Here is a 16,298-nt window from a genome sequence, read left to right on the forward strand (position 1 = left end):
TTATGGGCACTCCCAGATGCACCAGGGCAGGGTCAGGTTGGACATAAGGAGGAATTTCTCCATAGAAAGGGTGGCCAGGCTTTGGAGTGCCCATCCCTGGAGGTGTGCAAGGAATTCCTGGAGGTGGCACTGAGTGCTCTGGGCTGGGGACAAGGTGGGGATTGGGCACAGCTTGGACTCAATGATCCTGGAGGGCTTTTCCAACCTCAAAACATCTCCCTGCTGCAGATCAGGGCAGCAGGGACTTTTGAGGTCAGCCAGACAAAGCACTCAGGTGACAGTGCCAACACCCACTGCTCAACCACCAGCACAAGCCTGGACCATGAGTTATCCCAGGTGGCAGCTGCAGGACAGGAACAGCACTGTCCCCGTGGCAGGGTGGCTCAGCAGCAGCCAGCCCTGATGGCCACAGCCCAGCAGGCAGCTCTGCCCAGCCCCAGTCCTTACCTACGTCCGAGAGCACGCGGATGCAGCTCTCCACAGAGGCCTTCTGGCTGGGCAGCAGCCAGGTGCAGTGGTACACCCTGAACACCCCCTGCAGCAGCTGCACGAACACGGGCTGCCGGGTCTGCAAAGCAAGCACAGCTCAGTCACAGCCTGCACCCAGGGCAGCCTCATTTATCCCAGGGCAGCCTCACTCGTCCCAGGGCAGCCTCACTCATCCCAGGGCAGCCTCACTCATCCCAGGGCAGCCTCACTCGTCCCAGGGCAGCCTCACTCGTCCCAGGGCAGCCTCGCTCGTCCCAGGGCAGCCTCGCTCGTCCCAGGGCAGCCTCGCTCGTCCCAGGGCAGCCTCGCTCGTCCCAGGGCAGCCTCGCTCGTCCCAGCTCAGCCTCGCTCGTCCCAGCTCAGCCTCACTCGTCCCAGCTCAGCCTCACTCGTCCCAGCTCAGCCTCACTCGTCCCAGGGCAGCCTCACTCGTCCCAGCTCAGCCTCGCTCGTCCCAGCTCAGCCTCACTCGTCCCAGCTCAGCCTCACTCGTCCCAGCTCAGCCTCACTCGTCCCAGCTCAGCCTCACTCGTCCCAGGGCAGCCTCGCTCGTCCCAGGGCAGCCTCACTCGTCCCAGGGCAGCCTCGCTCGTCCCAGGGCAGCCTCGCTCGTCCCAGGGCAGCCTCGCTCGTCCCAGGGCAGCCTCGCTCGTCCCAGCTCAGCCTTGCTAATCACAGCTCACTGCCCCTCTCAGTCCCTCCTAACTGTTCTTGCTGGGCACTCCCCGTGGCAGCAGGGTATCTACCACAGGATCAGAACTGGATGGGAAGGGTGGGAAGCAAGGCTGGAAGGGAAACATGAAACAGGAGCTTCTGCAGCAGAAAGCCCTGGTAATAACTGAGGCCTGACTAAGCGAAGGAAATGAGCAGTCACCTTCATCTGTTTTATCAGAGCTATCAGCACCCCTGGCACACTGATTGCTCTTTTAGTGTTGACCAGCAGCTGACTCAAGAGGCCACAGGTAAATGGGGCTTGGCTGTGTGACAGCACAGCTCCAGAGTTGGAAACTCCTCATTCCAAGCATTATTAGCTGGTATCCAATTCACAGAGAAAGCAGCTGTGTGTTGTTTGGAACACAGGCAGTGGTTAGTGGCAAACACTGCAGCTGCTACAGATCAGCCAAAATCAAGGTGTGGTTTTCACCCCCGAATTTCACAAGGTGATCTTCCACTACAGACAGGTGAGCTGCTCCAACACACCCAAGCCCATGAGCTCTGTTCTGTCACCTCTGCAGCTGCCCAACAATAGTGACCAAAAGTCCATTTGGTTTTGTACAGTGATTACTTAGCAGAACAACATATTTTACCTGTAGAGGAAAGAGCATTTTAAATATTTCAGTCTGAGAGGGAATACCCTGTGCCCACTAGCTATGGAAACCTTCTATCAGCTAAAGGAACTACACCACAGTGCAAACACCACAGGACTTAGGAACCAGGGAGAAATACCTCATTTATTCTGGCCAACAGTAAAGCCTGTTTGCAAGAAAAAAGTGGAGTTAGAGTAAAAAGCCAAATCTATCAGCTAATTAAATCTATTAGATCTATTAAATCAAACACCATTATGAAATGTACAAGGGGAGAACCAAAATTCAAGCCCCCAAAATTGCTAGGAGGCAAATACCCATTATCCTTTCTGGAAACAAGCCACACACCAAAAACCATGGCAAACAGCAGCATTCACCCAGGGCCCTGAAAATACCTGCATGTTTGGATTTAAACCACCCACATATTCCTTTCATTTATGTCTAAAGACTTCTTGGTCTTAAAAAGCCTTTAAGATGTCTCATTTGCTTAAATAAGGTCAATAAATCAAATAGGAAATTCACTCCATGTCCCTCATGTCTCCAACTGCACTTGGGAAGGGAAACCTTGGGAGCCAAACAGGCTGAACAATGTTTGTTAAAGAGAATCTGTGGGCAGCTGTCCTGTGCCAAAAGATTTGTGTTCTCCTAATTTTATATGACTTGAACCACATGATTGGTGGACAAGGTGTTCCCTGAACCAGCAAGGCTGACTCAGGGCAGGAAGAATTTCAGTCAAACAAGCCCTGACACGAAGGAGCAGGAGGCAAGAGAAGGCTGGAAGGGATGAGAAGGTGCAGCAGGGAGGGACTGAAGCCAGAGCAGAGTGACCACATCCCCTGCACACCTGCAGCACCTCAGGGGGGAGGAAATCCCACCTGGAGCAGGGATGGACAGCAGGCAGGAGGGACAGCAGGCTGTGCTGCTCCTCAGGGAGAATCCCTGGGTATAGACAAGAGTATTGACAGGCAGGAAAAGGGAGAGAAACTGCTTTTAACTTGGAGATGTAGAGGGAAGATGAATCTAGGACAAGGCAGATCTATCAACTGAGATGGGAAGAGAGGTGAACCAAGTGACTTCATCCTGCTAGACAGAGGGGGAGATTGAGAAACTAAAGAAAAACTGCTGATATAACATTAACAGATGGCTAAAATAGGATGGCAAGATGTGTATTCAAATGCTGCATCTCAGAGATGACAACTGAGAGCAGGGCAGCTCAGGTACACGGCACAGGGGGAAGGGCAGAGCCTGGGGACGAGGCCACAGTCTCCATTTGTCACTTCTGTGATGAGTGTGGAAGGTGATGGGCAAGAAAAGGCACCTGAGGAACAAAGGAGCTGCTGCAGTGCTCAGACTCAGCTGAGGTCAGAGACCTGGCAGGGGCAGAGCTCTGAGCCTGGAGATGGCACTGCCAACACCTTTGCCACCAGGTAGCATCAAGTTTGAACAACTGCCCCTCTCAACCTTCTGCCAGAACTGCCAGACACCCAGCCACTCCTCCCAGAAAGTTATTTATGGATAATAAAGAACAGTGTTATCCCTGTGCAAATAGAAATCTTAGGGCAACATCCTGACACTGCTGCTCTGCTGTACAAATCTTTGCCTTCTCCCCAAGTGTGCCAAGCTCCTCCTTCACATTTCTCCAACTTTTGAACTAGGCAAAAATCTGCTCAGAGACACATGGGAGCTTCTGGGTTTTGTTCTGAATCCTTTCCTGTTTTTTGAATGGAAATCAGAATTTTTTGTAAAACATGCTGTCCTAAATCAACCACCCTCACTTCCTCTGTGATATCTAGGGCAGGGGCTGGATGAGATGGGCTAAGGTCCCTTCCAACATTTCCAAACCATTCTGGGATTCAATGACACACAAGAACTCTCTTAGTCGTAGCACAGAGTTAAATCCACTGATGAATTAATGTGACACTTGAGCTTTTCTAGTAGTGTGACCTACATATTTTCCATTTCTACAGCAAGACCACCAGTCTGGTCACCAAGAACAGCGACGCCTTTGCTCCACATTTACACCACCACTGCTCCCCTGTGTTTCTTTAGCACTGGCACCAAAGTGGAATGGACACAGGAGCCGTGGCAGGGCTCTCCCTGCTTGTCTCTGTGTTTGCCCACCTGCAGGGTGGTGCTCTGGTCCGAGAAGGGGGAGCTGAAGAAGGTGGTGACGATGCTCATGACGATCTCGGTCACGTATTTCTCCAGGATGGAGTCGGCGTGCTTCCTGTCGCTGGTGTTGTTGCAGGCCTGCAGCACAGAGCAGAGCAGCGTCAGGAACAGCAGCTGAGACTGCAGTTCCCCATTTCTCATTGTCCTGGCCCCAGCAGTTCAGTGACACCACTGGGGCTCTGCATTTCCAGCCCACGCCAGAGCACAGCCAGCGCTGATCTTGGTTTGATGTGCTGGCACAGAGCACGGCTGGGGGGAGGGAAAAAAAACCACAGTGTCTTGGAGGAAAGCAAGAGCAGGATGGGGAGGACTGAGGTGTAATGCTTTCGTGTGGGGAAATACTTGGAATCCCAGGCAAAAAGCCATATGGCCAAATAAACACCAAGGCTGGAAAACAATCTGTCCTGACCTGCCAAAAAACGCTGAGTGCTGCTCAGGAAGGAGCTCAGCGATGCTGGCCAGAGTAAGCAGGCCAGGTGGCAGGACAGAAGAGGCACTGGACAAAGGAGCAGGGTGTGGAGCTTCACTGAGCTTTGGTTTGGGCTTGTTTTTTTTTCTTTTAAAAAGGAAAATATGAATGTGTTCCATGGAATATGACTAATGAAATCCACAGGCACAAGGAAAAGGAGGCACATTTTTGCAGGAACAGAGCATTCAGGGCACTCATTGCCTTGATGCTCTGGGATGTCTTATCCTTACTGCTCTGGATTAAAGAGGTTTTCCAGCTTTCTGAATTCAGTTCCTTGCTGCAGATACATTACCCGACAGATGTCAACCAGGAAGTTCTCAAACAGCTTCCACATGTGATTACTGGTGTAAATCTCTTTCATTTCTACTTCTGTGTCCACATAGCAGTGATTCAAGAAGTTGATGTATGCAATTTTGACCTAAAAATAGAAAAAATAATTCATAAAGAATAAAAACCTGAACGGTGGCATGAATGAATATAATGTCACATTAAAATTGCTACATAGATCATTTGGAATTCTACTTCTTCCTTCTACTTAAACACTGGTGAAATTTAATGCCATGAATAGCAAGACACCATCCAATAAAAAACCACCAGGATTACTGCAGACAAAACGTCAGCATAATAATAATTTCCAGTTCTGCAGAACCATCTGTTCAAGGTTAGCAGCACATCCATAAACCTCTCTGCCTCAAGAACCCTATAAAATAACCAAGTACAGCATCACATTCCCACTTTCAGGGTAAGGAGGAAGTATGAAAGGATTTAAATTGACTATCCAGGTTGGCTGGGGGTGCCACCAGCAGCAGGGAAGGACTCAAGGTTCCCAGCTCCCTGCCCACCTGTACCCACCCCTTGACAGGTCAGACTCACCAAACCCAGCACATTTCAAACACAAACAGCCCAGCTCTCCTGCCAGCCTCACCTCAGGAATGCAATCCTCATGGGTCACCACCCTGACAATGTCATCCAGAGGGAGGAGGGAGTTGCATTTGATCTCTGTGTAGACGTTCTTGCCCTCTGTGCACACGGCCAGCAGCTCTACCAGGTGGATGTGGTACATCAGGGGGCTGTTCTCATCCATCCGGTCCCTCTCCGACCTCATCATCTGCACCAGGGTCTGGAAGGAGGCTCTGTCGTTGTAGAACACCAGCACATCCTCCCCTGCATTCACCAGCTGTGGGGCAAGGAGAACATTCCATCAGCACAGCAAAGCCTGGGATCTCCCCAGCCCCAGGGGCTGCCCCACTGCACATCCCCACTGCTGCTCCTCAGCCCCCAGGGCACCTGGGCACAGGGCTGCAGGACACATTTCCCATTTAACTGACCCCTTCTGCACTGCCCTCAGGGCTGCAGGACACATTTCCCATTTAACTGACCACTCCTGCACTGCCCTCAGGGCTCCAGCACACATTTCCCATTTAACTGACCACTCCTGCACCACCCTCAGGGCTCCAGGACACATTTCCCATTTAACTGACCGTTCCTGCACTGCCCTCAGGGCTCCAGGACACATTTCCCATTTAACTGACCACTCCTGCACTGCCCTCAGGACACATTTCCCATATAACTGACCACTCCTGCACTACCCTCAGGGCTCCAGCACACATTCCCATTTAACTGACCACTCCTGCATCACCCTCAGGGCTCCAGCACACATTTCCCATTTAACTGACCACTCCTGCACTGCCCTCAGGGCTCCAGGACACATTTCCCATTTAACTGACCACTCCTGCACTGCCCTCAGGGCTGCAGGACACATTTCCCATTTAACTGACCATTTCTGCACTGCCCTCAGGGTTCTAGGACACATTTCCCATTTAACTGACCATTCCTGCTCTGTCCTCAGGGTTCTAGGACACATTTCCCATTTAACTGACCATTCCTGCACTGCCCTCAGGGCTGCAGGACACATTTCCCATTTAACTGACCACTCCTGCACTGCCCTCAGGGCTGCAGGACACATTTCCCATTTAACTGACCACTCCTGCATCACCCTCAGGGCTCCAGGACACATTCCCATTTAACTGACCACTCCTGCACCACCCTCACGGCTCCAGCACACATTTCCCATTTAACTGACCACTCCTGCACTGCCCTCAGGGCTCCAGCACACATTCCCATTTAACTGACCACTCCTGCACTGCCCTCAGGGTTCCAGCACACATTTCCCATTTAAGTGACCCCTTCTGCACCGCCCTCAGGGTTCCAGGACACATTCCCATTTAACTGACCACTCCTGCACTGCCCTCAGGGCTCCAGGACACATTTCCCATTTAAATGACCACTCCTGCACTGTCCTCAGGACACATTTCCCATTTAACTGACCACTCCTGCATCACCCTCAGGGCTCCAGCACACATTTCCCATTTAACTGACCGTTCCTGCACTGCCCTCAGGGCTCCAGGACACATTTCCCATTTAACTGACCACTCCTGCACTGCCCTCAGGACACATTTCCCATTTAACGGACCACTTCTGCACTGCCCTTGGGGCTCCAGCACACATTTCCCATTTAACTGACCATTCCTGCACTGCCCTCGGGGCTCCAGGACACATTTCCCATTTAACTGACCACTTCTGCACTGCCCTCAAGGTTCTAGGACACATTCCCATTTAACTGACCCCTTCTGCACTGCCCTTGGGGCTCCAGGACACATTCCCATTTAACTGACCCTTTCTGCACTGCCCTCAGGACACATTTCCCATTTAACTGACCACTCCTGCACTGCCCTCAGAGCTCCAGGACACATTTCCCATTTAACTGACCACTCCTGCACTGCCCTCAGGACACATTTCCCATTTAACTGACCACTCCTGCACTGCCCTCCGGGCTCCAGGACACATTCCCATTTAACTGACCACTCCTGCACTGCCCTCAGGGCTCCAGCACACATTTCCCATTTAACTGACCATTTCTGCACAGCCCTCAGTGCTCCAGGACACATTTCCCATTTAACTGACCACTCCTGCACTGCTGAAGAAATTCAAAGCCAGTCCAGCTGCCTGCTGATCCAGCAGCTGTGCCAAGAAGTTTGTGACTTTCCATTGTGCCTTCCCATTTCCCGTCTGTCACCCTGGGTGACTTTCTGAGGCCAGCCCTGCTGGAGAGCTGCCCAGGGCACAGGGGATGGGAGGACTGCTGGGCTCACTCCTTCCACCCTTCCCAACACACACCAGCCCTTTTCCAAGGCCAGGCAGTGACATGTTAAGTCACACTCTGAATATTTCCATCAGCTTCACATTTGACACCTGGCTGGTCACGATTTCAGAGCAGCTCCTGGAACTCCAGGAAGGGAAGGGGATGAAGCAAACTGAGCCCTGCTCCAGGCTGGGCACTGCTGAGCACACAGCTGGAGGGATCCAGGGCTGTCCTCTCACAGGGCTTGGGAAAACCAGCAGGATAAAGGGTAGAGGAAAACCCCCAGGGCAGCTACTGACCCCAGGGAATCCCCTTGCTGAGCATCTCACACTGGATGATGTGTTGAGAAGCTCATGGAGCTGGTTTTGAGCTGAACAGCAAAATGTGAAAGATTTTTGATCCACCCATCAGGATTAATGCTCAAAAGCCAGATATGACAAATCTGATCCTGGGGCTCCCCCTGCTGAGGAGGCCAAAACATTCCAGCAGATGTGCAGATCTGCCATACAGATCCCATCCAGTATCCCACTCAAAGACATTCATTCATTCACCCTTCTCTTACCTCTCCCTTTTATCCTGACTCCCCAGTTTCCAGTTACCACACACCCAAAGCAAATCCTCACCTTTTTCCCCTTCAACACTTGAACAGGTGAGTGCAAGGGCTTGGAGAGACAGGACAAAGGGGATGGTTTCAAATTGAGAGCAGGTTTAGACAGCAGGAAAAATATGGGAGATAAGAGCCTGGCACGGGTGCCCAGAGCAGCTGGATCCCCTGGATCCCTGGCAGTGCCCAAGGCCAGGCTGGATGGGGCTTGGAGCACCCTGGGATAGTGGAAGGTGATTCTATGGTGGTTCTACAATCTCATAAAAAAAAAAAATCCCATCAAAATGCTGTAGTGGTGAAATTCTCCTTCTGCTTTAGTGATCTTGAAACTAAACTCCTTCTCTTCATGCCAATTTTACTAGGCAAAGGCACTCTTGCTTCAGAACCCCACCTACATGCTGCAGTGTACAGGCCTGGGAAGTAACTCCTGCCATTAATAACCAACCCCTTGTTACACCTGTGAGTCAAGAGCTCAGAGAGCTTTTGGTCACAAAAAGCCTGAGCTGCCTGGGAGCTGCAATGCTCTTTTTGCACGGTGAGAGCTGTCAGCTTCTTGGCAGTCCCCGAAGCGAGAGGATCAATTTGTCATGTTCACCAACTGCTATGTGCAAACTTCTGTTCAGACCCTGCAAATCTCTGCAGCTCTCACCTCAGCCATTACCATATCTTGGCATTTCTTAATGAATTTCCCCTCTGCCTTGACGATGGTCTGCAGGAACTTGATGTACTGAACGTTCCTGCCGTGCGTCTCGATGCAGTGGACGAAGTGCTGAACCACGCGCTCGTTGATCTCGCTGCAGAGCTGGAAGTTGTTCATGAAAATGTGCTGCATTGTCACTGCTTCCAGGATCTGGTGGAGGGGATGAAAGGGAGCAAAAAAATCAGAAAATCAACAAGCCACCACATCCTCACTGAGGTCAGGGTAAAGCCAACACTCCTGAAGGGAGCTTTGCTGAGGACCTCAGCTTCCAACACCACTCCCATCTCAGCCTGTTTTTCACTCCACTTCAGCCTCTTGAACTTTCTACACCGAAACTGCCCTAAACAAACATCTTGCCAACTTTTGAGGCTTTAGAATGAAAACAAAATGTGACCTCTTCAACCAATCTTGCAACAGAACAGCCCCAGAGGTATCACAGGGACAACCCAGTCCCTTCTCTTGCTAGAACAAAAAAAAATAAATGACAGCCTGAGGTTATTCTTACCCCTGGGTTAAGGAACAGGTTTATGTGCTTGTGCAGCAAGGCCTGGTTCTGTTGGTTCCCAGCACAGAAGTTCTGCAGGAACTCGTGTGCAAGCTTCATTATCTCCTGCATCCTCGTGTCTTCAGCCTGGGATTGCATGACAAAGAAGAGGGGGTTAAAAAGAATCCAAAGGTTCACCTTGAGGTGAGCACAAGATGAGCCCCAGCTCCAGCAAGGGAACTGTCACGTCTCTCACACCCCGAAGGAAAACAAACCTCCACCCAGTTCAGACGTTTGGGATGAGCTGGGCCAGCTCCACGCTTCCAAAGAGCGTCAAAAATAAAGCCCATAATAGAAATTACAGTAGTTTATTCTCTAAAAGCGCCTATTCCACAGCCAGCAACGTGCTTTAGGCACTTCTACAGTGCTGAACACCCCAGCCCTTCAGCCAAACCACACATCATCACCTCGGGGCTGCCCAGGAGCGCTGCCACGTTCCACCGCCGCAGCCACGCTCGGGGAGCTCACGGCAAGGCAGCCATGGAAAGTTGCTATTGCACCAGCCCAGCCCAGTTCATCTTTACTGGAACCTCCACGCTCCTCTCAGCCCTCCAAGCACTGCTGAGGAACCCATGCCCTTCCTCTGACGTGAGCGTGGATTCCCGACCCGCCGACGCGCTTCGGAAAATTACTGCCTGCCTTTATTGTTAAGGAATTTCATCTATTTGCAAGGGTGAAACCCCTTTCCACACCGCCTGTCTGATGCACATTCGCATCAAGAGGACAGAAAGGTGTTGAAGGGTGTTTTTGCTGCCGATTTTTTAGCAAAATATGACGCAAGAAACCACGAGAATTTACATTAATCAAAGCTCCCGTGCAGAATTACTGGTTCTCAGAAACTTGATGAGTTTGGAACAAAGGACAGCAGAGTGACCAGGAAAATGCACTGATAAATACCTGTCACCTGTGATTAATGAGCAGCTATGGGATGACCTTGGGGTGTGCTGTGTCAGCACAGCCTGGTGCTCTGCAGGCACAACCCAGCGGGCTCCAACCTGCACATCTGGCAAGTGTCAGCCCTGACACGGATAATTAGGGGCAGCACACCTCACCAGAGAGCCAGTGGGTGTTTATTCACCTCTGAGGGGGAGTTCAGGACTCTACAGCTGGGGGAGGGTCTGTATCCACTGTTATAAAACCCCTGGGCACCCTCCCTTCCCTCCTTGCTCCAGGGTGGTGCTCACAACAAGGGTCTTGCTCCCATTAACCACAAGCCTCTCATGCAAGCACAGAGTTGAGCCTTAATTCTCAAGTATGATGCATGGATAATTCTTCAGGCAATAGTACATATCTGTATATCCAATAAATAAAATTAACAGTTTGTTATTTCTGAGCATGGGTATTCCATAGACTATGAGGTTGCATAAACCAGCCTCTGTGCATCCAGTCTGGAGGGAGGAGGTTCAGGAAGACCCAGAGGAGGCATGAAAAGCCTGTCAGCATGACACAAAGCCCCACCTTCTCATAGGGGATCTGCAGCAGCTCCAGCACCACGGCGTGAGCCCCCATGTTCCTCAGGAGTCGCTGCTGCTGCTTCCTGCTCTTCCTCACCGAGGCCCCTTCCTGCACACACAGCTTGCTGAGGCGCAGCAGGATCTGCAGGAGACACTGGCCTTAGAGCCCCGACTCTGGCTTTTGCTGCAGAGAGCGCCAGGTCCCAGCAGCAGCACAGGGACCAACGTTCTGCACGGAGCAGAGCGGCTCCAGGCAGCCCCTCGTGGCCCGGGCTCCATCCGTGGCATCTGACTAGGGCTGCTGGACTTGGATGATCCTCGTGGGTCCCTTCCACCTCAGGACACTCTACAGCTCTGATTCTATGCTCCTGCAGAACTCAGCCATGTCAAGGGAAGCCAACACCGAGCTCCACAGCAGAGCCACAGACACACCTTCAGCTCACACCACACCAGCACCACAGCACGTTCTTCATCTGGTATTTTCTACATTAAATTTCAACAGCACAGTGGCTTGGAGTGCAAGGTACTCAGGACAGGGCAAATTAAATGGCTTCTCCCCTTGCTTACTGCCTTTGTAGTCCTTAACAATAAAAATATTGTGTTACCATTGAAACAGCAGCAAACGTCGCGTTTCTCACTAATCCATTCTTAAGGAAAGAACACACACGGCGTGCTTATTCTATCCTGGCTTCTCATTCAAGTTGGGATTTGTTATTACTCAGCAAATAGTTTCCACAATGGCAGAGTGACTCAGACTTTCCTGGGTGCCTCCCTCTGACTGCAGCTCTCCAGAGCTCTGTTACTCATTTACACTTCCAGTGAACTATCAAGAAGCAAAGTTTTACCTCTTTTACTACCCGGTAGTTGTAGCTGCTAGTACTTTCAGGCTTTTGAGACTTGCTGTGACCTTCCTGAGGATAAAATCAGACAATTTATTAGTAGCTTATACTACTGTCTACATGAAGGCTAAAATTACCGTTCTAGGATAGCGCCCGCTCTGCTCCTGGGAAGGGAAGGACTGTCATCCTCCAGCTCTCTGACAGCCTCAGAAAAACACATACAATTATCCTGTCAAGTCACATTGACCTCTAGGACACAAAATAAGGTGAGGGAGGGATGATTTCAGAGGCAGCAACCTCCTGTCCTTTGCCTGTCACATTCTGTCTCTAATCAAGTCTCCCCTCAATACAAACCCCTTCCTCTCTCTCCCTGCTGTTATTAAACTGTCACTGCACAAATACCAAGAGATTCCTCACAGCAATGTGTACAAGAACAGCAACAAGTGGATTACTTGCATTTACTTCCAACAATAAATGTTCCTAAACCAGGGACTGCTTCTTGGATCCCCTCATCCAATCTTTCCTGTTTGATTGCAAATTATACAGAAGCAAAAGGTGCTCAAAGTGTTCTAAGCCAGATGTGCACGTTGGGGAGATCCTGTGTTATCAGGCAGAGATAAAGCACAGTTCTGCTGTCATTTAATCAAGTGCCATGACTCAAAATGCATCACCTGAGCAGTTCACAGCCCTGCCCTTACCTTACTTGAGGTACTTGTGACTGCACAAATCCCATGCCATCACTCAGTGCTGGAAGGACACAGCTGGGGAGGCAGAGCCAACCCAAACCAGCCCTGCTAGACCCTAAAGTGACACCTCAGTGGCTGCTACTGGGCATCACCTGGCTCAAGTTCTCCTCTCATTCCTGCCTCAACCTGAAAGCAGTAGAGAGAACCTCACCTAGGCAGTGTGCTGGGAAGATGGCTCTTGTCACAGTTCTGAAAGCAGCTACACCCCCCAAATACCCACCCAAATTCCCACAACCTAATTACCTCTTTCTTCTTGTGCTCGTTTTCACCTGGCACACTGTCCATGGCCTCATCAGGACCTTGGCCTTTGTACACCCAGAGCTCAGATTTCTCCACTATTGACCTCAGCTGGTCCAAATCTTGCTTGATCTGCTTGTAGTTGTCAACATCTTGGCTGGTAACGAGCAGTTGAACCTTACAGGGAGGAAAAGCCATTAGTGCCACAAAAAGGGCTGGGTTCAGCTGCCATAAATACATTCAGAGGAGGAATAACTCTCTCCAAACACACAGGTACCTGCTTGAAAGCCTGGAGGACTTCTTGTCTCTGGCTGAAGTGCCTGAAGAGCAGCTGCAGTGCACCAGACACCAGGGGAGGGTAATCGTGCATGGTTAAATGCAGCAGCACCCGGAGAAAAGTCCTGCCCCCGTGATCATCCAAATCCAGAGGGGTGTTCTCCTCACTGCAAACACAGCAGCAGTTAACCAGCACATCACACTGAGGGCCACAGCAGGTTCTAAGTCCTCTTAGCAGTGGCAGAAAAACTTTTATTTTTGAATAAGGGGGAAATTGTACTGAGATTTCATTGCAGCATCGAGCTGAGATGCACTAATCCTGCACCTTGGCTTTGACCCACCCCAGAGCCCCCCCCAGCTCCTGGCTGAAGAACCCCTGCTCCTTAGCTCTGGTTTTTGATCCAAATGGACCCTACTCTGAGCTTCATTTCAGGGAAATGAAGCCTGGGTGGCTGTGGCAGCTGTTTTCCCAGTTCCCACTCCTTGGGAGCCCTCCAGCCTGGGGACTCCCCCTCGATTAGCACCTCTGAAGAGATACTTTCCTTCCACCAAAGATCCCCTCAGCTTGTTCTTCAATGTGTTCAAAGTCCAAGGCTCCTGAAAAAATAAACAGCACAAATGCATGAGTTCAGAGTGGCAAGCAAAGATTTTTCCAGCTTAAAAACATTTCAGTGGGGACCTGAAACAATCATCCCATTAACCCTTGAAGATTCCAGTCTTCCCTAAGCCACACCACCTCATGCCTTGCCAAAAAACCCACCTGGTACATTAGCTGGCATTTCTTGACTGCTGCTTCCAGTGGGGGATTCAGACATCTGGGCATTGCTTTCATCAAATTCATGTTTAAATATACAAAGCAGGCAGGAGATCCTGTAGTCCAACCGCACGTTCAGAATAAACTGATGATACAGAAGTGGGAAAAATGTTGAAATAATCTGTGTATTTCCAACTCACACACAAAGCTGAGTTACAAATGTGCAGCATCAGCTGAGCAGAGATGTGGATTTAACCTGGAAAAGTTACCCAGGGGGGTGAGAAAAGTGACACAGGGTGCCCAGAGCAGCTGGGGCTGCCCCTGGATCCATGGAAGTGCCCAGGGCCAGGCTGGATCGATCTTGGAGCAGCCTGGGACAGTGGAAGGTGTCCCTGCCTACAGCTGAGAGTGGAACTGGATGAACTTTAAGGTCTTTTTCAACCCTAACCATTCTGGGATTCCATCTTTCTAAGATATGCAAATATTGCCTCAAAACCCCCCAGAATTCAGTAATACTTCCCAGGGATTTCAACGAGCAGGATACACACACATAATAAATACTGATGAGTAAAACACTTTGGCAGAGTTTTGGTGCCTCATCCCTGTGTGATGCCATCCTCACCCCACCCCCAGGGAAGGAAAGCAGCATTTCCATCTGCATCCCAAACACCTGCTGCTGTTCTCACAGGACACAAAGCAGCACAGGAGCTGCCAGGAGCCAGGCTGTGCCATACAAGTCACCCCTTCAGCTGGGCTGAAGAAACCAGAGAAACCTCCAGCCCAGCAGAGAGCACCTTCTCCATGGTCTTCCTCTGGAGGAAGGAGCTCCAAAGCCAAGAACACTCTGAGTTCCTGCAGCTCTCAGGGAAAATGCTCCATGCCAGTGTGAACAGCCTCTGCTAACAGGGAACACTGAAATACCCCCCTGCACATGCCAGGCCACGAGAGAAGCTCCAGCTAAAATTAGCAATGGTGCAAGGAAGGAATGGAGCCTCCCCTGAGCTGCATCTGCTGCTGAGGGAAGGGCAGAGCTCCCATGGGCATGGGCAGGAACACCACAGCTCTCCTGCTGCTCTCCTGCCTTCACCCAGCAGGCTCTGGCAGCACCCTGACCCCCAGACCTGCTGATATGAGCACAAAAAGGATCCTACACTCAGAGGGAGAAGATGCATTTCAGCACAGTAACTCTGAGTCAATAATGAAAAAATGACTTTGGAGTGAGCAAGTGAGAAAAGCAGAGAGGGAAGGGAGAGGCTGGCTGTGTGTGCTGCAAATCCATGTCAGGCTGATGGCTCTGCCAAGAGGAGTCTGGAGATCTCCCCATTCCTCAGGGCACTTCAGAGGGCCCTGCAGACCCAAAGAAATTGGGAAGATCAGCTCTGCCTGAAGTCAGATACTCACAAATCACTGCTGAATACACACAAGTCTACTGCAAACTCTCCTGTCCCAAATTCCTTCAGTAATGGCACAATATTGCCATGGGCAGGATGAGAGCCCTGTGCCTGACAAGGTCACCCTTGCAGCACCTTCCCAGTTGGAGAGTCAGGAATACTCTGAGAGGCAGCAGGACACAATCAATGCTGCAGGACACAATCAATGCTGCAGGACACAATCAATGCTGCAGGACACAATCAATGCTGCAGGACAGCACGAGCAGCTGCACCCATGGGGTACCTGCAGGATCTCGATGATCTTCAGCTTGGTATCCATGACCAGGATGTCCTCCTTCTCTGGCTCACTCTGCTTGACATTCCCCTCGGGGGCAGCTGCCAGGGGAGTCATGGGCAGGAACCCCCCGCCCCTGAGCACCACCTGGGTCATCAGCTCCCCCACGCCGTGGATTGACCTCATCACATTGCTCCCTTCAGAGAGGAAAGAGCCGGGTTAGTGTGCTTGATGGGACTGCATTAACAGGGCAAGGACTGGCCACACCATACACAGAGAAACTGTCTCAGCATTGCACAGCCACACCCTGGGGATAGGGGAAGCCCCTGCAGTACTTGGAGAAGCCCCCTGCCCTCTCCCACCATGGGCACTACTCAGCTTTACAGCCAAGCCATGGACAGAAAGGAGATTTCCAAACATCACTGGCCAGGGAGGGAGGGGATTGTCCCACTCTGCACTGGGACAGCCTCACCTCCAGTCCTGGAGGCAGTTCTGGGGGCCAAAAGGCAAGATCTAAAGATGTTAGAGAGCACCCAAAGGAGGCTACAGAGATGGGGAAGGGACTGGAGGAGCAGCTGAGATCACTTGGTGTGCTCAGATGGGGCAGAGCACACTGAGGTCAGACCTCACTGGGGCTGCAGCTCTCATCTCTGCTCTGTGTGACAGGGACAGCACCCAGGAGTGCCTGGAGCTGTTCCAGGGCAGGTTTAGGTTGGATTTTAGGGAAAAGGTTCTTCCCCCAGAGGGTGCTGGCCCTGCCCAGGCTCCCCAGGGAATGGCACAGCCCCACAGAGCTCCAGGAGCTGCCAGGGATGCCCAGGTGGGATTTGGGGTGTCTGTGCAAGGAAGGAGCTGGGCTGGATGATCCTGGTGGGTCCCTTCCAGCTCAGGATGCTGTGTTTC

General features: G+C 51.3%; 1 protein-coding gene across 10 annotated transcripts in view; it reads right to left on the reverse strand.

Annotated features, from left to right (window-relative positions):
- The window catches only part of ITPR1 (inositol 1,4,5-trisphosphate receptor type 1), a 161,798-nt gene that overhangs the window by 76,363 nt on the left and 69,137 nt on the right, over positions 1-16,298 (reverse strand). For 9 of the 10 annotated variants that reach the window (XM_033071744.2, XM_033071749.2, XM_033071748.2 and 6 more), the window contains 13 exons: positions 15,405-15,592; positions 13,737-13,875; positions 13,519-13,573; positions 12,978-13,143; positions 12,707-12,877; positions 11,724-11,789; positions 10,883-11,020; positions 9,386-9,511; positions 8,830-9,030; positions 5,360-5,611; positions 4,727-4,852; positions 3,915-4,043; positions 448-568 (listed from right to left, as the gene is read on the reverse strand). In XM_033071744.2, the coding sequence (XP_032927635.1) occupies positions 448-568; positions 3,915-4,043; positions 4,727-4,852; positions 5,360-5,611; positions 8,830-9,030; positions 9,386-9,511; positions 10,883-11,020; positions 11,724-11,789; positions 12,707-12,877; positions 12,978-13,143; positions 13,519-13,573; positions 13,737-13,875; positions 15,405-15,592 (1,878 nt within the window). The remainder of the gene's footprint in view (positions 1-447; positions 569-3,914; positions 4,044-4,726; positions 4,853-5,359; positions 5,612-8,829; positions 9,031-9,385; positions 9,512-10,882; positions 11,021-11,723; positions 11,790-12,706; positions 12,878-12,977; positions 13,144-13,518; positions 13,574-13,736; positions 13,876-15,404; positions 15,593-16,298) is intronic. The other variant, XM_033071743.2, reaches the window with a different exon arrangement.

Source organism: Catharus ustulatus, chromosome 13 (genome assembly GCF_009819885.2).
Source record: "Catharus ustulatus isolate bCatUst1 chromosome 13, bCatUst1.pri.v2, whole genome shotgun sequence".
Classification (NCBI taxonomy): domain Eukaryota; kingdom Metazoa; phylum Chordata; class Aves; order Passeriformes; family Turdidae; genus Catharus; species Catharus ustulatus.